Source organism: Cyrtonyx montezumae, unplaced genomic scaffold (assembly GCF_038088225.1).
Source record: "Cyrtonyx montezumae isolate F1298 unplaced genomic scaffold, pur_monq_1.0 scaffold_3, whole genome shotgun sequence".
NCBI lineage: Eukaryota > Metazoa > Chordata > Aves > Galliformes > Odontophoridae > Cyrtonyx > Cyrtonyx montezumae.
In genome coordinates, this window is record NW_027072034.1 from 21,365,089 (window position 1) to 21,392,637 (window position 27,549).

General features: G+C 37.4%; 1 protein-coding gene across 1 annotated transcript in view; it reads right to left on the reverse strand.

The window, feature by feature from the left end:
* ABCC4 (ATP binding cassette subfamily C member 4 (PEL blood group)) overlaps positions 1-27,549 on the reverse strand; it is a 144,045-nt gene that overhangs the window by 74,126 nt on the left and 42,370 nt on the right. Inside the window, exons 14-19 of the mRNA XM_065740845.1 lie at positions 23,878-23,974; positions 22,640-22,855; positions 20,525-20,665; positions 19,157-19,194; positions 18,705-18,805; positions 15,000-15,146 (exon numbers count right to left, since the gene is read on the reverse strand). Coding sequence (XP_065596917.1) covers positions 15,000-15,146; positions 18,705-18,805; positions 19,157-19,194; positions 20,525-20,665; positions 22,640-22,855; positions 23,878-23,974 — 740 coding nt within the window. The remainder of the gene's footprint in view (positions 1-14,999; positions 15,147-18,704; positions 18,806-19,156; positions 19,195-20,524; positions 20,666-22,639; positions 22,856-23,877; positions 23,975-27,549) is intronic.

A 27,549-nucleotide genomic window follows, 5' to 3' on the forward strand; every position in this document is an offset into this window, starting at 1 on the left:
GACTCCTGAGAATGCTATCATTTTTTATTTGCATGACAGAAACTCCCAAAAGAGGATTAATGCATCTGAAGTGGGAGTCAAAGCCACTAGGCTGGACAATCACATAGCCAGAGGCATGCCCTTCCCTCGAGTCTGTTGTGCCAGTGAAGGGAAACCAACACAATTGGCTGTAAAAGGAACAAAGAGCCAAGGGAAGATGCAGCAGTAAGCTGGAACATAAAGTTGCAAGACAAGATGTGCACTTTTCTATTTTCTTTTAAATACAGGATAACAAAGGAGTGAGGGAATTAATTCATTTCCCCACTCATATATTTAACTAGTCTCCGTTTATAGATATACTGTGGTTACAGTGATACTTGTATATCTTGAGAGATTATTTTAAGATGAAGGAGAGCCAGCTCCTAGATGAACTCTGCTGCATAGGGAGCAGGAAGTTACACAGATGCAAGCATGAAAGATAAGCAGGCAAGATGATGATGGAAGGTGGAAGAAACACAGGAATGTGCCAACAGCTGCAGTTACCAGGTGCAGAAATAGTAAAAGCTTTGCAGGAGCACAGGGCTAATGCTCGAATGGAACCACAATCCTTTCTACACCTCACGGCAGACTCCTCAAAATACACTGGGGCTGTAGGACCAAGAACGAGCCTTCCCTCGGTTTGGCCCTGAGGAGGAGCTGCAAGACAGCCCTGTCAAAAGACTAGCGGGTAGTAAGTCACAGAAGCTGCCAAATCTGGCATGTTTGGATATTGTGAGAGTTTTGCATGTACTGATTTGAACTTTCGTCCTGTGCAGATTTGGCTGTTGGCATGTTCACTCCTTTGAGTTCTGTTTCATTCACTGTATACTCGTTCCGTGACTTTCCTCTCCATCTTTCCTCAACATTTATTTTTCTATTTCCCCTCAACACAGCATGGCACAAGTTGTTGGACTCAAACAACCATACTTGAGAATGCCATCCCAAGCAAAACAAAGGCATGAAGCCTGACAAAGGCTAAAAAACGTGTATGGGTAACATATACTGAGGTAGTGGAGAGGGCAGACTTGGTCAAAGAAATGGTTGAGAAAAATAACCCAACCTGCACCTTATGACATTGACTCAACTGGGACAAGCAAATGGGAAGGTGAACAAAAGGTAGCTACAACACTTTAAGCAGAACAGTGCTTGAATTAATGTTTTGGATATGCAATGTGACAAAACCAGCCAGATAAGGAAACTGTAACAACTATGTGAGTCATAAAAGGAACAGGAAGGATGTTTTACACTGAAAAACATGAGAAATCCTTAGAGCAAATGAGATATCAGGTTGTGAAATAGCTCCCAAATTAAAACTGTGGAAGCCACAATGCTATTGTCACCCAAAGTAAGATTGCAAAATACATTCATAAGATACTACATAGCCATAAATCAGTTGATACATACTACCTACTCAGAAGGTTATACTTAGACAGATGAGGCAAGAGTTGCAACCAATTCAGAGAGATGCCTTTAGAGAACAGTGCAGAAGATTCAAGTTTCCTCTTGCATTAAACTGTTTAAAGAAGCACATCTCACTCCACTAACTGCAGAACTGTAGGGGTTGGCTGTGTCTAAAGCTGTGTCTTTAGAGTATACTCCAATGAGTTCCTTTAATTTCATCCACACGTGATCTTCAGCTTTCACAGGGCTGATTAAGATTTCAGGTAGAAGAACTCTCAGTAAAGGTTTTCCTTCTTCCTTCAAAACAAACATGTCTGTCTTTGGGTCTTAACAGTTCACTTTTCACTTATTTAGGTATTCATTTTGTTTCTCTAACGATTTTCATAATAAAGAGGGGTTTTGTTTGTCTGTTTTTAAATCAGCATTGTATCTGCTGAAACTGTATCAGATCCAGTACAGTGAAAGGAAGATTCAGGATTGTGAGGAAATGGACAACTAAAGGAGCAATTAACTAAAACAAAAATACTTTTCAGCTGTCTCTATCCTATGTATATAACACCATAAAATCCCCTCGTGTAACTTAAAGTTGTATTTTGGAACAAATGCTACAGATTTTGCTAAAAATCACTGATCATAATCTGATCCTAAAGGAAAAGCTGTTATTCTGCATTTAATAAGGCATTAACAAAAATCTCTGATAAAGCTGAATTAAAATGGAAAAATAAACACATAACAAAATTAAATTACAGAAAAATCCCTTTTCCTCTTGAAATAACTTCATAACCAGAGAAACTGATCCTGCAACAGTTTGTGGGTACATTGTTAAAGATATGAAGCACAAGTATAACTAACAAAAAAGAACCAAAACACCTACTATAGTATGAAAGGCAAGATTATTTAAATAACCTGACCAGTATTAATATTACAGAGCATTAATTAGTAAAAGTTAGCACTGTGGATGTTTAATTGTAATATTTAGAGAACAAATGTTGACTCTAATAATAGCTTAATTTTAGAATGCGTATATTACGTAAATTATACGTATTATATGTAAATTTTCATCACAGCTGAATCGTATTTACAACTCTTTTCTTTCAGAATGTCTATTTTGTCCTTGACTGACTCCACAGAGGAAGTCCTTAACGAGCAATTCCCATCCCAAATATGAAAATTCAATTTCTGAAGTTTCTATGGTCATCTATACAGTGGTCACATTTTCAAGAAAAGAATACAAACAATCTGAGCTGTTTGGATCATTCTAGAATCCTTGAGGACCTTCCAGACAACAGCATTATATTTTATTTTTTAATTTTCTGCATTTTTTTTTCCAGAGACCAGAAAAACTTCCTGACATCAAGGTTTTATACGCTTTCAGTATTCTTTCTGCAAAACTGTCATTACTAATCACTGTCACAGTTAGTGAAGAAAATTATGGTTTTGTGAAATGAAAGTCTCTGGTACAGCACACGATCCATGTGGTGAGGCCTTTTCCCCTTTGCAAAAGACTCCTTACTTCAGCAGGGCATCACCCTTAAACCTGTAGAGGTCTGTCCACAATGGACCACCCTGGAAGGATGGGGACCTAAATTAAGTCAAGACATTACAAAAAACATTACCAGAACTAAAAACCCAAATTGATACTGAAAACAAGATGGCAGATATACTGTAAAACACTAACATGCTACCGCTTGCATGAGTCACATTCCTTCTCCTCAGTGCCTTCATACCCCAAAATGACCATTTTGTTCAGAAAAGAGATTCTAGAAGAACTGAAAGGTTCTGAGATCAGAGAATTCAAACTGAATTTGAATCCCATTGAGAAGGTATGACTCATCTCTGAGGTTTAAATTAGATTATCTACAAAGTGAAGCAGCACAGTAAATCTACAATAAAAGATGAATGCCTACAGGAAAATAATTTTTGCCCCTAGTGGCAGATGCTTGAACTTTAAAGGATCTGAGACTAAGCTCTTTGTATAAGCCTTCCTGATGTAAAACAATTCAAATAATTTCTTTAGTTGGTCCAACTTTGCTCCATATGCCACACGGAAACAATGACTAAACCCTGTAAAAGAAAGTATATTGTCACTTTTAAACCAATTGAGGATCAAACAATTTACAGAAACCAAGACTTATTTTGCTGACAATTAAGCTCTATCACCAAGACTCGAGATTCAATGAAATTTGACAATTGTGAAGAAAGAGGCTTTTGTCTAAGTAAGTCTGAAGCATTTGGAAGAATCAACAGAAAATCAGAAAACTGAATTAGATCTTAGTATGAGAGCCTTTGAGGATAGTCTAGAATTCAGTAATTAAACTGCCTTCTTTGCTTTGCTCTGTTTCCTCTCTGAATTGCTTTTGGTGTTACAGCAGAAATAGAAATATAGGCTGATTTGGTCTGGGGAGCAAGTATTTTACCTCTTAGATCAACAGCGCTTATTTGTCTAGTCCACTGGTCAAGCTCCATTACAAAGAACTTCAAATCTTTCAAAGATTAGATGAAAGACAAGTATGAGCAACTGCTGCACACAGTAAGGGAATCTGACTAGCCTTCTAAATCTTTTTTTTTTTTCCCATGCTGAAAGCCATATTTATTTTGCAGTAATTTAAACACAATCCAAAGAAGTTCGCAAATTCTACTTTAGCACTGGAGATCACCAGTGAGTGTAATATTCTTTTACCTTCCCCACGCAGAATCAAAAAATGAACATACCTCTTTGTCTCTTCAAGAAATGTAATACTAGCTTATTCTCCTGTACACTTAATTGAAAAAGTAATAGATAAGATTCCTGTGCAAAGCATTTCCATGCCTACTTTGCAATTAATAAAGAATAGTCAATAGGCATCTGAACGCCTTGCACTGCAGAACTACAAAAAGCTTTAGCAGAGTGCAAGTGTATTAACAAGCTAATCTGTCCTTACAGGACTGGATTTTAAGATGAAATATCTGAGACGATTTCAGACTCTGGATTTTGCATTTCACAAAACGTTTCTGGGTCATTTGTGTACATAGGAATGTTTCTTTATTGTGAGACTAAAATGGGAAAACAATTAATGAAAATCTGTTTTTTCCACAGTTATCTTTAAGCAAAAGACCACTTTCACTGCAGCAGAGTTTATTCTCCCTTAATTAAAAAACATATATATGTCAGGATTTTTTTTTTTAAGATCTTGTTGCTGCTTTCAAAAAGGAGTAGCATCTGAGTGGCTTTGACTTCAGTACTTAGCAACAATCATAACATAATTATGAAGAAAGATCACTGCCATTACTTGGAATATTAAAACTTGTCAGCTTTATAAAAATCTCAAGACATTTTTTTCTTCTCTCAAGTTTAGTTTTATTATGAAAGTGCTTCTCAGGTAAGATTTGTAAATACTAGAACTATTCCAGAAAACTTTAACTAATTTTCTGTTGAAAATACTGGGAAGAAAATATCCCTTCTATATTATTTGGACAGTAGAAAAAGATGACTCTCCTAAAGCTAAAACCATCTACATTGCACAATTCTAGTACGCCCAGTCTGTACAGGCTTCTGTAGATTCCTCTTTTCCTGTGAGAGCATATCATTTACTTCTTTCTCCAACAGCAGAGGAACATCTGCTGACCAAAGGTATCTGCTTCTGACTTTCCCTTAAATTGTTTTCTATTTAGGAAATACCAGAAATATTCAGAAGGCTACCAGTGATTGTTTCCTTTTGAGTGGTTACTACGACTGGGGAAAGGAGACTAGAGAATGAAGGATGGGAGGAAGGAAGGAAGCATAATAACATCAGGCAAAACATATGTATTTTTTCATATATACACACATTAAAATTATGATTCACTCATTTTCCTTAAATTTTTTGGTAAATATGAACACTGAAGACTGTATGATACCCATCTGTAAGCACACAAGACAGCTATGAACAAACTGTTTCTTCGTAAAGAACAGCTATGAATAAGGCAGACCCTGAAGTCCCACACGGTAACGTATATGAAACTCACCTCCCCTGCCATAAGGTTTAGAGCAGGAGCCTAAGTTTGGTGCTATACGGCCCTGAAAGAGCTTGAATCTTTCTCGTGTACCTTGTAAACCTAGGCTAATGTTAATCTTTGTTAAAACCCTCCTTTGCCTCATCATTTCTCATTCTATATGATCTTCAAACTGGAATTTTTAATTAGTAGGAAATAGATGAAATCAGGGATTTGAGGAAGTTCTGTAATATTACTCATTGCAATTCTGACCTCCATTTTTGAAAGGAAAACCTTATTTGAACAAACACACAATTTCTCCTTTACACTTAACAAAAGCTTAACCAAGTAAGGCAGATACAACAAATGCGATCTGAATGGGCGTAGGAATTCTAGAACATAACTTTGCTTTTAGTCTTTCATAAATTGCAAGTTAGGCTCCTATTTCATATTCACTTACATGTACAGGTTATAACAAAAATAAAAGTTCTTCTCTAAGTTTCCCAGCATGAAGGACATACCCCATTTCAGCAAGTGGGAAAAGAAAGCAAACACAACAGGGAACCATGATGCTTCTGAGACTGTTCAATATCCCACGTAATGAGATGATCATTACATATAAAACATTTCACACTCTAAGCCCAATCTAAGAGAGGACAGATGCTCACCACCTTCCCTGCAAAGACCAGCATGGCATTATAAATGTAAGTGCACTGGAAGAAGAGATGCGTGAGGCAGTGTGGAGTTTACAAGTTTAGATTTTGAAATTAAAATGAGAGGGGGAAAAAAAACACCCAACAGCACAGAACTGAGTAAATACCCCCAGTAACTCACTACTTACTGTCCTCTGGTCATGTCTTAGAAAGGACAGGGTGGGAACAGTATTCCTTTACGAGAAATTAGTTATGACATCTTAAAAACTGATGTAAAAAACTTTGAAAATTTAGAGTGAACCGTCTCTATTTGAGCTGTGAACACACGAACTGATGAATGTGAAACTATGCTGAGAAGTGAATACATGCAGGGAAACAGGAACATGTATTTCTAAAGAAGGGAAGTTTACCACAAAGCAGTAGGGTGTTGCTTTTTTTTTTTTTTTTTAGCCTACGCACGAATTAGCAATATTCTGCATTGCATCATTTGCATATTAAATAGACAATAACTTCATTGAGAAAAAAAAAACAGGTTTACCACACACATGCAGAGAATCTCATCACATCTGATAAAAAGAGAACTGAGAAAGAGAAGTGTTAGCCCATCTATCCTTCATCTATTATAACTGCCAACAATAATGTTCATATTCTAAATCTTCATCTTCTCTTTTTTCCATGTGCTGTCAGATTATTGGGCACTCTGCATCTCAACACTAACACAGGGTAGTGAAGATTAATGCGTGGAAGAAAGCAAGATACATGCAAAATACAGTTTAAAGAGGTTAGGAGAAATGTAAGACTAGCATTACCAGACACAGAAAGTAAAGGATAAATTCAGGTATACAGGGGGTGAAAACAGCCAAGGAACATGCTGGCAGAAGATTCATCTTACAGGGTGTTTAACAACTTCCTTTGAGCTCAAACATCTTATATATTGCATGAGTAGCTCATTTTAAAAGTTCAGGTTTGAGGTGTATTGTTGACCTCAATAATATTTTTCAACTGGCAAAATGAGAATGGATGAGGGAAAGCATATCTGCAAGAACATCAGATTAGCAGTCTTCTGGTCTTCTCCAGCAGTGAAAAGCCCAAAAGGAAAACAAAAACACGAGCGTACAATTCATTTCTGCCCTGAACCAGACAACTGAGAATTAAGACTTGCTACCTTTCTCTAATACACCACTGAGCTTGCTCTATGCTCTGGCTCTTCGAGTACATTCTCCTTCCTAGTGTCCAGGTGAACAGCTGCCAAAACAGCCTCCGTTTCCTGCTAGGGACCACTGCAACTAAATGTTCTGCTCAAGCAGAAAACAAACACTATGTACACAAATCTTGCAAGTCAGAATCATCTCAGAAAATGTTCAACAAGAGCACAAATTTAAATGAACATTAAAACAAAAACACCAAGAACGAGCAGTAAGCAGTTTCAAGGAACCTACTCCAAAGTCTTGTCACAAGCAGTAATTAATATCCATTACAAAATTAATTATAGGACTATTGTCAAGTAACTAATGAACCAATAACACTACCAAACAAGTTTTTCATCTACTTGATAACATTTTAAAATAATTTGCAAAGTTGTTGTAAGACTGGTAGCTGTCAACAAATACGGTTTGCCATACTACTGCCTCTTCCAGATAAAGCATTATTTTGTATTAAATAACCAGAAACCAAAACTTGACGAAGCTCTACTGTCTGTATTCATCTGTATACTTGACAAAGTACACTGACAACTTATCCCAAACTGATTCCTAGAAAAAGAATACCAGAAGACAGAAAGCAAGCAAGTAATAATCTCATATTATTCACAAATAGTAATTAATGCTGAATACTGACTTTGCACTTTTTAAACTGAACAGCACAGTAAAGCAGAGCTTGAGACAATGCCTCCAAATGCAGAGTCACTCCACTCCCCTACTTTTAGATTTCTATCATTCGGTTTTCACTTTGGATTGCCAGAACAGGCAGATTCACATACAACATCCATTCTTTTCTACAGTAAAATTTTAATTTTGGATCAAGAAGTGCCCTTTGTTTCCAAGTACTCTCTAAGATCACCACAGGCACAAACTAATCTTCACTTGTTGCATAATCTGCAAGATGCTGGCAATCTGAAAAAAAGAATAATTAATTCACCCAGATGCTGCAGTGCAAATTACCTAGGATCATCTGGGAGAGAGATTTCTGTGCATTATAAAACAGAAGAACAGAGCTAATGAAATGAGTCTGCGCTGTAACAGTCTTTGTTTTCGTTCAGTTAATAGCAATTCCGATTAAAAAAAATAAAAACAGTCTGAAAGAATCACAGTGGTCTGTATGTCCCTGTGAGATGACAATAAAAGGTTACAGAATGGGAAAGGATCCAGAAAAGCCAGTGCTCTGATGCATAGGACTTTCTCCTGGGATGCTAGAGTCCTGCCTTCCAGTCCCTTACTAAATCAGTGAGCGAGGAGACTGAGCCTCCCTTCCTATACTCCATGCACATGCTCTCACTACCACCTGGCTGTTTGCCACCCCTGTCCTACTCTTCTTCCCACCCAGAACTGCTGTCTATAAACAAGGAAGAACTACTTCACTGTCAGAGTAACAGAGCACTGGAACAGGCTGCCCAGAAAGGCTGTGGAGCCTCCATCTCTGTATGTATTCAAGACCCATCTGGACACCCACCTACATGACCTGCTGTAGGGAACTGGCTTTAGCAGGAGGGCTGGACTCAATGCTCTAGTGGTCCCTTCCAACCACTGCAGATCTGCAATTCGGCAGAAGAAAAGCAGAAGAAACCCTAACCACATGGTGCCTCCAGTCCTCATGGCTCACAACAAAGCAACATCCAGCAATTTTTTAAGTTAATAATGGAAAAAAGAAAGTATTTAATCCAGTTATTATCAAAACTAAGAAATCTCCATCTTTCACATTATCTTTGAAAGCTGATTTGCAGCATCATCTCAGTGAGGCCTTCTTTTACCCTCCTCACATTTTTTCACTGATGTTACTGCATCCTTCCCTTCAAACACCTCCTCCCTACTTATAGTAACTCTTGTCAAAATCAGGCTGACATCTATGTAAGACTAAAATGTAATACCACTTTTACTTCCCCCACTATACTTGCCCTGTTTCTGAACAACTTCTGTCCAGTCCTCTAAACCCAACACTTTTACTTAGGTCTATCTTAGCTTCTTGTGCTTCCTTTTCCTTTGGCTGAGGTGGACCGAGAGTAGCTTGCTTTGTGTTTGCAAATGAAAAACCAGAACTGCAGTATTTGGGCAGGTCAGCATATGGTCAGAAATGAGTTTTGCAGCAGACCTTTTTCACACCAGGGGATTTTAATGCAAGGAAGAGAGAAAATTCCTGTGAAGGCATGAGAAATGCTGTGCCAGGAAAGGATTTGGAAGTGGTCATCGGTACCAGCCTCTCACTGTTTCCATCTTAAATAATGCACCATACCCTCCTACAGTTTTCTGTAAATCTTTTCATTTTATCTAGCATGTGGAGGATAAACAGGGTGAGCACTGATTTGGTGAACCAAAAACGTAATGGGTTTGTCTCATCAGTTTACAGTCAAGTTTCATTCAATTATTACTGTGGGGAAAAATAGGATAGAGTTGAATTGGGTTACACTAATAGATAATAAATGTAAACATAACTACAGAGTGCTATTTACTAACTTTGAAGACTACTCCTACAGTAATCAACTTTTATAAGGCTCCTGACAGAATCATAATAGTGATAAAATACATGGAAGTGTAAGGCTATTTAAACTCTTAACAAAAGCCATGATAATACTAGCAGTAAATGAGCAACTCCCACAAAATACCATTTATTAATCACGCCCTGATAAGGTTTGAAGTACACAGTACCATTGTTATGTGAAAAAACATTAAAGTTTTTTTTGTGTGTGAACAAATGTAGCAACCTAACAGGTTTTAATTACCACACCTACTTCAGTGACGAGCTGTTCCACTAAAACACCCAAACATAATATTTACAACCCTGTGTGGTTGTTAAGAATCTCAGTGATTGATGGGACATATTGTGTTGTCATCTCACCACCAACAAATGCAAGTGATTACCAACACTGAAGAGAGAAGCTGTGTTTTTATTTTACAACAAGAGGCTGTCCCGTAGGGACTTCTTTTCAACATAAACTAACAAACCTATGCACACGTGAACCTGCTTTAGAGCTTGGCAAAGAGAGTTGCAAACAAAGCTTTGCTACAATAAAGACAACGTATTTCATTTTGTATTAGCTCAAGAGAATATGCAAGCTGTCAAGAGAGGCAGTATACTTTTACACAATCCCTCAGAAGTCATCTTGACCACAAGGAAATATCTGAAAACTGCATCAGAAAGATAGTATAGATCTTGTTTCAGAAAAAAAGAAAGCAATTGAATCGTTGAGTCAAACAGGAATACAATACCTTTTCTGGCATTGCTATTGAATATTTATATCAGTGATGAATGAGACTACAAACGAAATATTTTAACATGAAGCTCTGCCTTGTTAACTGCATGATATGCCAAAACACCACCTACTATAAATCACAGGGTATAGGACCAGTATTTCTTGTTTAAACATGCTACTTGTTCAGCAGAATCACTTGCGTGAACAAGCATACATTAATGTACACTAACTAAAGCAGTTTCACTATCCAACTGATAGAACTATAATTTAACAACCTCATTATCAGCATTGTAATTTTCAAACTGCTGAAATATCGTATTTGTTGCAAATATTATACAGCTTAAATACTTTAAACAACACGGCCCACTTGACGCTTCTGTCAGATAAAATGCAGATAGGCACTTTTGCACTGACGAACAAGCTTTTAATCCTATAAACTTTCTCTGTCAAATTATAGACGTTTCAACACATGATTTATGAACACCATAATTAAAATCCTTATGCCTTAAAGAAAAACAAACTCTTCATTATAACATCAGCTTTCTTTCACATTTTTATCTTTTAATACTTGGAGTTAGCTTTATACGCTGCTGTTAGCTATCAGTTTGGCACATCACTTCTGGAAGCCACGACAGAAGAATATAACCTTGGTCAAACCTTGAAGTTTGTGTAAGCAACCAAAGGAATCAATGCTTACTTGCAGCTTCCACGAAGCATTTGAGGGTGGGGAGCTGATAATTTAACAGGTAAAGAAGAAATCACACAGTTCATTATTTTCTGTCTCTAGGAAGGCCAGAATGCTGCAATGCCTGTCAAAATATTTTTCCTTGTTCCATGAACCTTCGGAATCAACAGTTTGGAGAGACAAATTAAAAAAAATAAAAAAGGGGGAGAGGAAAGAAAAAAAAAGAGCTTCACTTTCAAACGCAATTCTGTAGTGGCTCTTGTTCAATGAATTTTAGACAGAGGAGTAGGAAGAGATTTCTATTTTATCTGAACAAATTCATGCATATCACTCATTGATTCTTGTGGCACCCATCAGCACAGCAGCAGCAGGTTTCAGTTTCCTAAACTCAATGCAGTTCAAAATTACACACAATCTCCGCTAAAACTACCATTACTGAAAGTGATGCAGTTATACATTAGCATTCCTTCTCTAAAGAAATCTCTGTTCCCAAATCCCAGAAAAGAACAATTTATTTACAAGCCAAGCAAGTAATCTTGAATCAAATCCTGAAGCTTGTCAAAACCAGAATCTCCTCCATTATCTATAAGAAACTGATTTTAAAAGAGGGAACTCCCAGTTACACAGTTATTGCAGCTGAGGTTTGAGTCCCTTTTACTTAGCTTTCTATCATGCTTGTTTTAAAATATTTCAAACATTTTGAGAAAGAAATGTAAGGAATAATGGGTGAAGGTCTCACTGACTGGACCAAAACTCCATAGGGTTATCTGACTTTTGACTACTAAGTTCCTGAACTCAGCATTAGATAAGGCGAAAAAGTTTGCTACGTAAAACATTAAAAGAAAATATTAAACTTGCAGATCATGAAGAAAATATTAAACTTGCAGATCATGAATATCATGAAGATAAACGCAGATCATGAACCAATTCTGTTCAGTGTAGAGGTTGAAAATTCATTCCTCAAATGCCATCTCCAAAAATCTAACAGACAAATTTTGTTAGTCTTCTAACAAGCTGTTGCAATGCTATGCTGGGATAAAACAGATCATGCTGCCCTCTTGTGCTAGACCTGCACAGAAATCAACTCCTTTACTCCTGCAAGTGACACATAAAGAGGAATATATAAAGCATTCACTACGAAGTGCAAATGTCCATATTTTTCTCCCTACAAACATCTTGACATGCCCGCAAGTCTCCTACTGGGATATGGATAGAAGAGGAAAGGAAGTTTCTAAAGAAAGAGTCAAATTCTTTGAAGGAGAAAGTAAGAAAGTTCTGTTAACAAAGTCAGATGTGATGAATCCATGAAAACAACCACGCAATCAATAACTTCCCACTGAGCTTTCACTGCAGCTGTTTAAGGGGGTGCCATATAGATATCAAGTGATAAATTTAAATTTCAGTCTTAAGTATCTGACTGTTCTTTCTGAATTCTGGATAACACAATAAGCTTTAGTCACATCGGATTATCAGCTCAATAGGGTTAGGTTAAGCACTTAAGAAACAGTTGTGCATTAGCAAGGTTCTTCTAATGCAAAATACTATTAAAACAGCAATGTGTAACTACTTTTAGATCTATGCCAAATTGCAGAAAAGTGAAATTTGTGTAGGTAAAAATATTTTTGGGTGGGAAAAATAAGAAAGGAGTCCTCATATTCCTGTTCTGTCTGTGCTATATAATCCAAGTTCCTAAAAATATACCTATATTCTTCACTGTCTGAATAAGACGCTTGTTACTATTCCCTTAATAAACCTCCCTATACATTGTTGATATAATATATAAAATGAGGTCTTAGTCTTGTGCTTAAAATGATCCAAAAAGCTTTTTTAAAATCATTTTTATTTTTTTATTTATCTAAGAAAGAAGTCATTTCATTTATTCACCATGACTGATTGGATCTACGCTGTTGGGAGCTGACAGACATGTCACGATTCAATACGTATTTCCATTTCCTATGTCGACTCCCTGATGCTGCTCATCAGTCTGTTTCTCCAGTAAGAACCACTGAGAGCTCGGGACATCTATTAATTTCTTTCCTTCCTCAACTTTGAAAATGGATCACTGTGTGTTCAAGATGCAGACTGCAGCATTTTTAATTGGAGATTATTTCTAGAGAAATGAAACAGCAAAAATCATTTCTGCAACTGCTCCTGCAAATGTTTTTAATATTAAGAAGTAATTTCAACTTCTTTTCAGTATCTGTTTCATAGCATGGTATGTGTAAAATTAAAAACAATAATGAAAGAAAAAAAGGCTTTTACTTGAACAAATCCTACCCCAATGCAAATTTTAAAAGATACATATGCAAAAAAAAAACAAAAAAAAAAACACACACACCTAAATCAGGTGGTGAAACAAAGACATTCAAAACAGAATTTCAGAACTGCTATATGCTGCAGTTCTGAGCAAGAGCATCATGTCTCCCATGTCATCTTTTTCCTTTTCCAAAAGATCCTTAGATCAGAACATCTGTATCTTTGCACGCTACCATGACCAAAAGAAAGATGAAGGAAAAGAAATTTAGACACACAGAAGTTAATCTTCTATTATAGAATATCTGCTGATAAATAGAAACATACATCAGTAAGTCATGATGGTGTGTGAATACCAGCGATAGGCAGGTTGTATGAATGCCACTCTTTTACAAAGCGCTGCTAATTTGAGCTTCACAGTATGTTACAAAGCAAACCGTTTCTTATTACTCTACATTGTCCCCGATGTTTAGTCTATAGCTCTGACTTCATTCGTTACAATGAGCCATGGTTTTGGGCATCCTTACAAGATGATTACGTATTCCTCAAAAAAAAACAGCCAGTACACAGGCTGCATACAAAAAGGTAAGAGGGAAGAGGATAAACACTGCACTTCTGACAACAAACCCCATTAGCACTGTAATTTCTTGTGACATACATGCTCTCACTAGCTTTCTACTGAGCTTGCTGCTTTACTTCTGACCCTCTGCAGCGGCCTTCAGTTTTCATTACCACAGACACAGAATACAAGCAGACCATATAACGGCCTTAAACTTGTGCAGCCGTATAATTTTTTTTTCTTTTTAAGGGAGAAATTGCATATATTTTTTTTTCATCGTATTATAGATGTGATCCTTTTCTACACATGAAAATATTGAAAACTCTCTCTCAAACAACAAAGCTATCCCTAAGCACTCTTACAGTTATTAAACAGCCCCTGGAAGGATGAATTCAACCCTATATTCCTTTCCTTCAAGAGAATGAAGGCCAGAAGGCACATCAGATCTCTGGTCATTAAATCAGCACCACTCTACTTCCCCAACTGTCTTAACTCTGCTCCAGCTTCTCCCTCTCCTTTCTTCTGAAGAGTGTAAGGATCTGCATTACAGTTTTAAATTCCATTCTATTGTCCACTCTGAAAGGATATTAAGCTACACAGTTTCTCAACAACTGAATTACCACACTTGCTTGGAATTATTTTTTAAAAAGGACAAATGATTGTTGGGGTCAAATTTTCAAAGCAAAGCACAAGAAAGGCATCTCCACAAAATACATTCATTCACACATACAATACATTCACTATGTCACAGAGAGACTTTTGCTAACTGAATCAGATCAGCACCGATCAGCACCGACTAGCAACTGGTGCAGCTGGTGCTACTAGCAACAAGCTGTTCAATGAACAATACCCAAACCACAGTTTTGAAAGGAGTTAGATCAACTGTCAATAAGCAGTCAACATTCTGACTTCTACATTTAAGAACAGTAGGATCTTATTAAAAGAAGCAGAAACCACAAGTGTGTAAAAAAAAAACAAAAAAAAAACCTTTCAATTTATAACTGCTCAGAAACAGAATATTTAACATAATCATCAAGTCACATTAAATGTTAAGGGTTTTCTGACAATTAAACTTACCTATAGGATTTCTGTCAAAAAACAGGACAGGAGCTTTCAAAATGGATTTGAACATTTTGTTGTGCAAGTTCTGACCAGAATTAACAAGAACTTGGAAGACCAGAAGACTTCTTATTATGCCAAACAGTATTGTAGCCACTGTTAAACCTGAAATAAAAAAAACATTGACAGAGCATGTATACAGATATGCATCTTATACAGTAAATAAATAAAATTCAACATAAAAAATGAACAACAAAATAATTTGATTGCTTTCTGCATAATGCAAGTATCCAAACATATGCCTAGGGACTCAGACTGAGCACAGAACACAGCTACCTGGTATTTGTCACTAGCTGCAGTTAGCCATATTTAAACAATTTCTCTTTTTCTCTTCAAAAGAATCACTACTTTATGGAAATGCAGGAAATGTCTGTTAACCCACAAAATAAATCTGTATTAGAACCTTCTGCATAACAGTTCTGCTAAGAAATTCATTTCACAGTACCATGTATAATTGTGGCTTGCAGAGGTCACTGTGAACATTCAACATTTGCCAGCAGGTATTAACCAAGTAATATATATACATGGCTATTTAGAAACAACCTTGAGTTATTCTCAATCAGTTCAAACCACTCATGCCATACTTCCCCTTGTAAACCACATCAAATCATTTAAATGATGTACGTTTCTTAAATACAAAACAAGATGCATCCCTTATGCCGTGTGAATAGAGCCCTTCTAGGGAATTGGTTTGCAGACTGTTTGTCTTTCTTCTGGGCACATCTCCACTTACAAGACACAGGTGCTACAAGGCAAAAAATGGAAACAAAGAATGGCGAGATTGCTGCTGGTCTGTATGCTGCAAGTAGCCCGCAATGTGCCTGCCCAAATTCCCAGTCAATGAAGAGGAGAGACCAAAGCTGAACAGCAGAGTTATTAACCTTGTATTTGGCAGCTCTGCAGGCCTTCCAGGCAATCTGCTCCAGAAACTGAATGCAGCCACCACAAGCCCAGATGCTCAGGCCTTGAGGACAACCTTAAATTAGACTTTAACTATCAACCAACACATAATCTGTTCTAAGGACAGGGAAAACCTGGATATGATTCAGGTACAGCTATGGTACAGTGGCAGAATGAGGTTTTACATGATAGGATGTCATTAGGCCAGTTAGTTTACAGATGTATCCTTCCTGAGTGCAAGAGAAAGTATAACTACTCTATTTGTCTGCATGTGCTTCATTGCCTATATTCTGCTCTGAGTGCAACTGTTTTTAAACAGAAAAGCACATGGGTGGGATGCAAGTTTGTTTGCTTTGTCCTGACTGCTATATTCCAGGCCAGGTAGAAGAAAGATCATTTTCCAAAAGTAACTGCATGTGCTCCTCCAGGAAATCTGTGTCAGGCAGAAGAGGTCCCAAACAGAGAGAACAGGGCAGAACTTGGGCTCAAATCATCACCTTCAGAAATCTAAGCACATTGCTCAGACATCTCTTCGCACTACAGTCTGAAGAGAAATGGGAATGGCAAAACTAAATTCTTCAGCAGCAAATAAACCACATTAGACATTAATTTTAACCTCATTATTCATGTATTTCAGAGTGAAAGACTAAAAGGAGTTTGCTGGAGCAATGGATGAGGATGGAAAGTGCTCCTGGCAACACCATATTTCTGCACAATTTCATTCAGTCTTGGAAGCTGACAGAAGTTGCTGGTGTGGTCCTCACTGCACAAATCACCTGAGGCTGGTGGAAAAGGAGAGGAACAACACTCCTGTCAAGACTTTCCTCCTGTCTGCCTCAAACAGAAGGTTTTGCTTTCCGTGTTCACAAGCTTACCTCCTCGGCATGAGAGGCAGTGTCTCCTGATACTCATTATATACAAAAAGTATGGATGTGGCCCCTCAGAGCTCTGATGGCTGTGATTCCCATCAACGCAAATCTTTTCCCATAGAAACAACAAAGACCAGGAAGGGACTATCATGGTGATGATTTTTTTTTAACATTGAGAATAATAAACAAAATTAAGTTACTTTGTACCATTTCAGAGGATACAAAAAAGTTAATTGCGTGTTTCATGTGAAATTTACTATCCTTTTATAACTGTTTTTCAACTTAAAATTTTATGTAAGTAAGAATGCTTTCCCTTCAACCATTGCAAATGTATCACTGATTTATCTGAACATTTCAATATCAAAGTTAACTTTCGCTGTTCTGTTATCTAGAACAAAATTTGCCTCAAAGGATAGAATTTTCTGCAATTTGATTTAGGTTATATGGTCAAAGAAAGCCAAGTTTGACATTCTTAATCATACTGTGCAGTCCACTGATTGGCACATGAAATATCCCAGAAAAAAATAAAAGACAAGTTATCTGGCTCCTACACTGCTGTTTTCCAGGCAAACTGCAATGTATTCAGTCAAATACTTAGATCACATGGATTCTCACAAAAAAAGAACAAAAAAATAGATATCACTTTTCCTCTCAAGCAACAGAGATATTTCCAATACATTCTGAAAATATTTTTTTGTTATCCTACCTGTTTTCTCAGACCTATCATTCATACCTCAATCACAAAGATGATAAAGGACATGGAACACCTCCCTTATGAGAGGTTGAGAGACCTGGGTCTGTTCAGCCTTTAGAAAAGAACACTCAGAGGGGATCTGATCCATGTCTATAAATATCTAAGGAGCAGGAGGCAAAGGGGCAAGGTCTGGACTCTTCTCAGCAGTGTGTGGTGATGGATGAGGGGAAATGGCCACAAACTGAAGCATAGGAAGTTCTGCACAAATGTGTGTGGGAACTTCTTCCCAGTGCAGTGAGGGAGCAGTGGCACAGCTGCACAGAGAGGTGGTGGAGTCTCCTTCTCTGGAGACGTTCCAGACCCGCCTGGATGCCTACCTGTGCAACCTGGGCTAGGGAGCTGCTTTGGCAGGGGGTTGGACTCCATGGTCTCTAGAGGTCCCTTCCAACCCCTACAGAACTGTGATCCTGCGGAATTAATGTGCCACGCAAAACTTTAAAACACTAAAAGTGCTGAATATCAGAGTATGAGAGCATATTTCTACACATTCTTTTTCAACTTCTTTAAAACGACATTTCAGAAAAGTATTTTAAGAAGCCCCAGTGTCTGAATACAAAGAATAGTGCCTTTTTCTGGATATTAAAAGCATATGGATAACTTATATATATTATAATATTATATATTGAAATATATAAGAAGAATATATATTGAATTTTTTTTTAACATCTTGCTTTGCATACTCATCTAGGAGGCTTTTTAAAAACTGGTTCTTTCGCTACAGCAATTCAGAAGTAACACTGCCATGCCAAGTTTTATAACAGCACAGAATGAGTATCAATTTCAAATCCCTCTTGCCCAACCACATAATGACAAAACATAGAGCTGAGTAATCTATTAGTAGAGACAACAACCATAACCTTACTTTCTGAATGCATAACTGTCTGAAATCTAGGCAAAAACATTGAAGAGTCTGCATTTGAGCTATTTCTTCTCTTGTATTTACCTAGCAATTTATTAAATCCAGTAAGTTTAGTAAGGAAGCAAGACTCAGGCTCCCAGTCTGTTAGGACACTGCTCAGTTCCTGCTAGAAAACACCTTTCCCCACATTGCCATTGCTTTGCATCACTCAAAATTGTTTATTATAATAGGCTAAATAATAAATCTTAACAGTATATAGACACACACACACGTGTCATTACCTGCGTAAATTCCCAAATAAAAGTTAAGGTTTAGATGCTCAGTCTCATTTGCTCCACTATTTCCATTTGTTGTAACATTCAGCTTTTCTTGATGATTTGCCCTGTGGAAATGCACATGGAAGATAACGATCATTAAATCACATTCTGCAAATATTCATGAGTACATTTAACTGTTTCTAGATTCAACTCTACTGAAATCTTCAGTTCAAAAGATCCCATGTACTGATGCTGTCATGCATCACACCATGAGAAGAAGCTATCACAGCCACAGCATAATGTTTCATTTTTTTTTTCCACGCACAAAATGAGTAGAGATAAGAAAACATAAAGCATATTCTGAAGTTTCCTAGAACAAGCTTTTCCCCATACCTACACAACAGTGATTTCTATTTGACAAACAACTGTTGAGTGAAAAGACAGGAACAACTGATCAGTTTTCATGGTTAACTTACCAGTAAGAAAGCCACCAATCCTGAAGCACATATGCCACCTTGAATGAAAGAGGAAAAATACAGGAATCATTTTGCAAAATGAAAAAAACATTAGAAAGTTAACTTCCTTGCTATTCTTTTATGTTCTCTGGGAAAACACCACATATTCAAAAAAGTATGCCATCCAGTCTTTCAAGATTAGCAGTAATTTGCAAAGCACATTAGAAGATTTATGAGATCCCTCTACAAAGAAAGAAGTTACCTTAAATTACCTTACTTGATAGTAAACTAAAGGAAAGTAAGACACTTAAGCAAGTAAAACACAGTAGCTCTTCCTAACATATGTTAATTGCACATTAAAGAACACATTTTTTCTGTACCTAAATTTGCTACCACAGATATTTCAAAATGCTTTTTGATTAACAAACTTACTGATGTTACCAGTCCAGAAATTTGTGTTTGCAGGAGATAATTACCAGAAACAGGATTGAAAAAGAATGAGAGGAGAGGGAGGGAAAAACTTCTACTGCCATCTTCGTCCTGTGACAGCAGGTGACTATAAACCTGTATAAGGACTACTTATCTCAAAATATACCTCTGCTCACGTGAATTAAAGTTCTGGGCAGCCTGCTGCAGAGATCTGATCCAGCTCAGTTGTACTTCTTTGCAACAGACTCAATTTAAGGATAAGCAAAAAGGACGTAACATGGATAAATATATATACTACTTTTTACAGCCAAGACTAATCATTTCCATGAAATGAATTTGAGCTTTCTCAGCAGGAAATAGAGAGAAGGGCAATAGGCTGTCTTTACACAGCTTCCTCAGCTCATCATTTCTTTCAGTAAGTTTTAAAAATTTTCCTTCTCTAAAAACTCCTTCACATTTCAGTTACAGGCTGCATCACACAATATTTCACTTTCCTCTTCTTCTAAATAGTGGCTCTCCTTCTAGCCTTTCTCTTAATCTGCACTTACCAGCAGAAGAGCTTTTCTTTTAACAGCTCTGTAATCTTCCCTCCATACCCAGTCAATCTCCTTATGCTTCCAGTTATGGGAGGAAATATTCCTTCACATTTGCTAAACATTATTTGATACACCTTAAGATTTTCTCCAAAAAACTAAAATGGCTTCTAATATTTGTGCTGTCAGTAGAATTATTATTTTACTGAAGTATTACAACTGCTGAAATAAGCATTAGTGCATAACATCTCAACGCAGTGCAAAAATTCCATGCTGATACGTATTACTTGATCAACGTATTAGATGTAAGAACACTGTGTTCCTGAATACTTTTGTTGCAAAATCATAATAACAAACATATATTATGTCAAAAAAAGGCAAAACCAAAATTATTTGTTATTATTATTTGTTAATCCCGATGACTTACCTGTGCCAAAATATTAAATAATACAAGTATAAAAATCACAAAGTAGTTTGCTCCTGCAGTGAAATATTTTCTGTAAATCTTGAAGTTTATTTTTCCCTCAGAGCGACTCTCCTCTGGCACTGCAGCCAGTGGATTTTCAGCCTGAAAACAAAACAAAACAAAACAAAAAAACCCAACAAAAACATTAACCTGGCAGCTATAGATTCAGACTAAGCTACTTGCAAGTCATAGTTCAAAATTAGCAAACAATTAAATAATAAGATAAAGTGATTACACATATAAAAACTTTAAGTATAAGAACTACAGCTTTGACAAAAAAAAAAATAGTCTAATCGCAGTAACACTGAAAAATCTACTCTGCAAAATGACACTGGGAGGATTATTCTTTGCATTGCACCATGGCATGTAACATGAGTTCATATGCAGTCAGAAATATTTGCTCTAACTGCCAGCACTGCTAACTGCTGAAGCAGATTTTTCTTTTCTTATGCACTAGCATCAATCATCACAACTCTCAAAACTAAGGGCTTAACATAGGAAAGGCTCTGTTTTCAGTATCCAAGTGTGTATAACCTTTCCTTTTCAGAAGAATATTTAAAGTAAATAATCTTCTGCAAGTCTAAATCAGAAATCAGTCAGCATACGCTGACAGCAAAAAAAAAAAACTGGACAAGCTTCTAATCAAAGCATCTATTAATTGGGAAAACCAGTAAAATGACCCATGGACAGGGGACAATAAAAGACAGAAATAGAAAAAATAAAAGACATAAAACAGACAGATAGATCTATTATTCAAATGAACAACATTCTGTTTTTGTTGTTGTTTTTGTTTTCAGGAGTTTTGGGGTTTTTTTTTAGTGGGGGTTGTTCCCTTTCCCACCCCCTCCCCAGTCTCATGTGATAGAAAACCTGGTGTTATATCAGCGCACACACAACATTTGGTATTGTTATCAGCAGACATAGCTGAACAGAAGCAATGGAATCAACAGATCTGACTCAGAAGTGAAGAGAAATCCCAGTTACTTGCTTCTAAGAGAAGCCTATCTTGTTTTTTGGGGAGTCCGTTGTTTTGCTTGGTTGTTTTTTTTGGTTCCCCAACCCAACAGCCCTAATATTGATAAGAAGTTTGGCACGTTTGTGGATCTTACAGCAGTCATTGCTGACAAATGAATAATATCAGATATGAAGATAAGTTCACTGCTTTTTGGCAAAAAAACCTTGTTCCAAAAGTATACGAAAAGTAAATATTTGAAGCCCTTTTTTTTTGTGGGGGAGGGGGCTTAGCAGTTCTTACTGCTTCCTATTATTGAAAAATAAATCATATATACCCGTAGCATAAGGATGAAAAGCATCAAGGACATACAGAGATTATCTGTTCCATGGAGGCAGTGCTTGCATAAGCTTAGCAGGGCTACAGGGCTCCTGCACTGTTCTGTGTGAATGCAAACACACCATCGCAAGGCCACCTCTGGTACAGAAAACATTACAGCTGCTTTTGCACAGTGTAGACCAAGAGATAACAAGGCATATGGAAGTCAAGCTGGCACCATAAAAGCACTCCTTTTTCCATAGCAGAAGAGCTGGGGAGAGCTGTGCAACAGCATCCCAAAGTTCTTCCCTCAGGGCCAGCTCACGATCATGTGGGTATGATAATGCCAGCCATGCAAATGAAGATTTTGTAGGAAGCCATTACTTCTGCATGCATTTCCCAAGCTCATGATTTCAGGGAAATTATTAATTTGACCTCAGCACAGTATAAACGTATAAAACCTACTCAACACAGCAGTGCTGGTCCTTTAAAGTACTACTGTCAGAGGACAGGAAATGCCAGGGTACAACTCTTTTTGAGCCAGAAGAGCCAATGATGAATCTGATCAAACTCTTTTGAAGAGAGCTTCACAGAGCTGTGGGATGCCTGCCCTCTGCAGCTCAGGTGGTAAGACTACCAGTTCTGGGCAGTCATGAGTGAGCTCTCACCTGCGGATGGAATCCAACACTCAGTGAAATTCAGAGGCAGTGGTGAAAAAGCCCTCCTCATAGTCTGAGATTAAAAAAAAACAAGACAACAACACAGCCAAACAAGAATTGTGACATTTCTGCTCTTAAAGCACTCACAGGTGGTTGTTCCACTGCTCCATCTTTCGTTGAGTGGGCAGAAGAATCCTGGGACCAGACAGAAGACTCTGAAAAGGTACGGCTCCGGGAGGACTTCAGGTTGGGGGTGCCTGGAACTGAAGGCTGTTCAGCCTCCTCATCCTTTTTCAAAAGGGAGGCAAAGTCGATTCCAGACCTCAGGAACTCTGAATAGGTCCCTTTTCCTACCATTTTACCCTACAATTAATACAAGTTTTGATTATCTTCATTGCAGTATTTCTGGAACAATGTTTTTACCTACCCCTGCCACTTCTAGAGTTCTACTATTGCTAAGCTTACAACAGTAAGCAGTAAATGAAATGAAGCCTTTCTCAGTTCCTCATTCCGAAGTTCAATAACAAGCTCTTCACTCACTAAGGAATCCCATTCTGACAGCTAACCAGGCCAAATAATACAGACAGGATGACAAAAGTCCCAGTTACAGCCAGGTGAGAATTACCTCTCTGGAGAAGCTGCAGGAGGAGGGCCATGCAGCTTTAGCACACGTTTACGGAATTACATTCATGATCATTAATCTTGTTAGACTACTCCTGACTGTTTTCATAGTCTATGCTGTTTCTTATACCTCCATCACAAACTTACTCATAGAACACTAATGCAACTTTTAAAGAGTTCTGAACAAGGTGACATACTTTCTTGGAACTCTGTGATGCATCAAAAATAATTTGAAGAACTTCATCACTCAACCATAAAAAACATCTGAAGTTGCATTTCCTCCTTACACATGAAAAAATGGTACAGCAAAGTCTGGAGGGAACCAGTTTCTCTGAAGGATTGCTTGTTTTCAAAAGTACCTGTAACAGTTTCTCAGTCTGAATTTAAAAAGGGGATTGGTTGCAAAACCAATCTTAATTCACACAAAAGTGTAAAGACCAAGAATAAAAGCAAAGCATTAATTCTGTCTAAAAAGAAATAATTTTTTCACTATATATATATAAGTATATATATATATATACATACACATAACGTCATATGTAAAATCATATGTAGGTATAATAAAATTCAGAAGCAAGAATTAACAGGAAAGTTGTTAAAAAAAACTGTTATTAGGAACTATAAATCTTTGAAAACAGTCACTAGTAAACAGAATATGTATTTACAAATAAATAAGGATTGTGAATAGACTAATTTTCCTTTCTTAGATTATAAAAGACAATTAAAAGGTATGAGAGCTACATACAGACATTGTTATCACTTACATCTTTTAATATTAGAATCTGAGTTGCAGCACGGAGATATTGCAACTGGTGAGTCACCAAAACACAGATCTTCTGATGTAAAGCCTGACAAATACATCTGCAAACAGATGGAAAAGGAATTTTAAAAATACTGTATCCTAAAACATATCAACTGTTTCTGGGAAACTTTTATTCTCTTTAACAGCGTTTCAAAGAAAATAAACGATGCCTCATGCCTATTGGACTTTTCAACATCATGTTCAAAGAAGCATGCTGCTTTTTTAATTTTTTACACATTCAAGGTAGAAAGAAGTAATTTCATATTTCTGGTTTAGGGTAAAAGAGAAGGATGTAGTTCATTAAAGTTGCAGTGCATGTCCTCCTAACAAACGTACATATCATAAGCTGAATTATGAGGAGGCTATTTAACAAAAATGAAACCAATGGAAAGGAAGCAAGGCAACATATGTGGACAGCTATAGAAAAACAGCAAATGGAAGTAACTTCTCTGAAATAAACTTTCCTAACAGTTCTTACAAGTAAGTTGCTGAGAGGGTTGGAAAAGCAAACTTTACTATTCTATCTGCTGTGGTTCATAATGGTACGTAGTACTGGTGAACACAGACTGGACTTCCCCTAGATGAAAACAAGCTGGAAGATACACTCCAGGAGCACACATCACATTCATCTGTCAGCAGGAATGCAGCCCACAGGGACAGATGACAGTCTGTTTAAAGAACCTTCCTGACATGCACGTGGACAGGAGCACCACACATTTTACTCCACAGATCCACTCCTATTGAGGTCTTTTTTTCTTTTTTCCCTAGTAAAACACAGGAGGATGGCTTTCACAAGAGAAGAAAGAAAGAAAAAAAACCCAACACTACACAACAATTGCTTCTTTTCACTCTTCCAAAAAAATAAAATCAAACAAAAAGCAAACACAACCAAAACCACAGTAATCTAATTGTAAAAATTCAATTGAGAAATGCAAATAAGCAATATGGGGAGTAAACAGAAAAAAGAACATGAGCTAAACAACAATGATATCATATGGTTTATTCTATCTCATAAATTCCTGCTGTGTGTCTGCTACACCTACTTTTAACATCTTGTCAGTCTGACAGACCGTAGGAAGCAGTGTACAACATGTTTAATACTACTAGTCAGAATAAATAATTACATGCAGAGAGTATATTACACAGCTCCAAATAAACTGTGCAATAAAATTAAGTTAAAAGCAACAGTCTTACTGAGCAAGTTATCTGCTTTCTAAGCAGCATTCAAGAAGTAACCATAAACCAGTGATGTCATGATTAATTGATCAAGATAACAATTAATCAAGATAGGGTACTTACAGCAGCATAACTATTTGAGCAGTTGCAAGCAACTATTTATACACCAAACTCTTTGTGGGAGTATTATTTTGGGTGTGGTGACTGCCTACCCTTTGAGCAGTCACAGAAACAAGCCATGTGGGACCTGGAGCATCAGCTTAAGACATGCTACAAAACAGTCTTCAACAAACCCCATCCAGAGGACTGGACAGAGATCAGAGACACCACAGGATATTTGCTTGCCTAATAGGAAAACTGCCAGAAGAGAATATATGAGATATTCATTGTCAAGAGATCTAGCTTTCAACCTTAAGTAGGTCCCACAGCCTATATGTTACTTCCATTATTAAATTTCTCTGTGACAGATATATGCCTTACAGTTTATTGTTGGATGCACAAAATCTAATGGCTGAAAACCTTGAAACCTTTCATGAGGGAGGGGAAAGGGGAAAGAGAAGAAGAGAAAAAAGAGAAGAGAAAAATCATGCATTATCACAGCATCAGAGCAAGCCAATTACTACTGTCAGAGTCACCAATACAGCATCTGACATGATCTTGATCGTGACCTCCGTGGAAATGCAAATTTCCAGAAATATATCAGTTCATTCAAATGTGAATTAGTATAATCTAAAAAAAAAAAAAACAAAAAAAAAAAAACAAACCCATAACTCTATATTTGATGTCTATCTGGGTAGAAAGAAACTAGCTGAATAGTTTGGTGATAAGAGGTGTCACAATTCACTGGCATGAGCGCGGGGAGGAAAAAAATCACAACAAAGCGCATATACCTCAATCTATTACTGACTTAAACAACTCACTGCTCAGACAGCTCACTAGAAAATTTTACCATTTAAAATACAGTATCATCATGGTGCACTGAGGCTGAAAAAATTAGTAAAACAGTAAGTGTATACTTAATGTCTGTTTCAACACATCAGGCTATTTTGACCTTTATGGGTTTTTTTGTTTTGTTTTTTTTTTAGGATATTCTCCCCCCATTTAACAACATCCTGTCTTTCAAAGTAGAGTGAGCACTAAGTTCATAGGCTGAAGTGCCACGGAAGACTGAAGGGAGAGTTCAAATAGGACAATACAGTCAAACGCAGTAAAGGGCCTCGCACAAAACTCCAAGCTCATTTAATTTGCATTCGTGAAAACTTGGCATTGCCTTAGAAATGAAACACAAAAGATCTGAGATAATCCATAAGCATTTATGTTTTGAATTGGTTTGCAAAGACTTAGTTTCATCCCGCCTACTTTTAGAGATACTGCTGTGTACAGCTGAAGAAGAACAAACATAATTGAAGGCATCCAATTTTAGGTGAACATCTTACAACATCTCATATTCTTACCAATTAGGCAAGGAACACAGTGAAAACACAGGTGGTGCACACCTAGCCTAAGTGTTCAGATGCATCAACATCTTTAGACTGCTAACTTTTTTAAGAGAAGGCCAAATTCTGTCAATCTGAGGAAGATTTGTACAGCAGTGCTGGCAGACAGTGTGTCCTCTCTTGAAACACCACTGCTTTGCAAGTGTGCCTGCTGTGTGGCTTTCATACTTTAGAAAGTCATAAAATTATTCAAACCCTGCCCACATCAAAGAGCGTGAAACTAGATGAACTTCAAGGTCCCTTCCAAGCCAATCAAGTCAATGATTCTATTGGGGAGCATCCAGAGAAGGGTTACAAAGATGCGGAAGGGTCTGGAGGATGAGACACATGAGGAGCCACTGAGGTCCCTGGGTGTGCTGAGCACAGAGCAGAGGAGCTGAGGCCTGATGGCGGCTGCAGCTCTCCCAGGGAGTGGAGGGGCAGCGCTGAGCTCTGCTCTGTGTGACAGCGACAGGGCCCGAGGGAACGGCATGGAGCTGTCAGGGGAGGGGCAGCTGGGGGTTAGGGACAGTGCTGCACCTGAGGGCCCTGAGCAAGGAACAGGATGCCCAGGGCTGTGGGCACAGCCCTGAGTGCTGGAGTTCATGGAGCATTTGGACACCACTCTCAGACACAGGGTTTGATTCTGGTTACTGCTGTGTGGATCCTGCAGCTGGACTCCATGATCCTTGTGTGTCCTTCCAACTTTGGACATACAATTTCATGATTCAGACTTAAATCACCTCCTGACAGATGATGCATGGGTTATTTTGCATGATTATTTGTTTTAAGCTCAACAACAGAAATTTCAGTATTCCTGAAAATGTATGCCAGCAGCAACTTCCTTTACCACTACAATTTCTTTTTTCTGAAACCAAAGTTTATGTTGTTTTTTTTTATGTAGTTTAAATCCACCACTTCCCAACAAGTCATTACTCCTGTGTGCATAGACCCTTATACAGTTTTCAGCTTTTCTTTTGAAT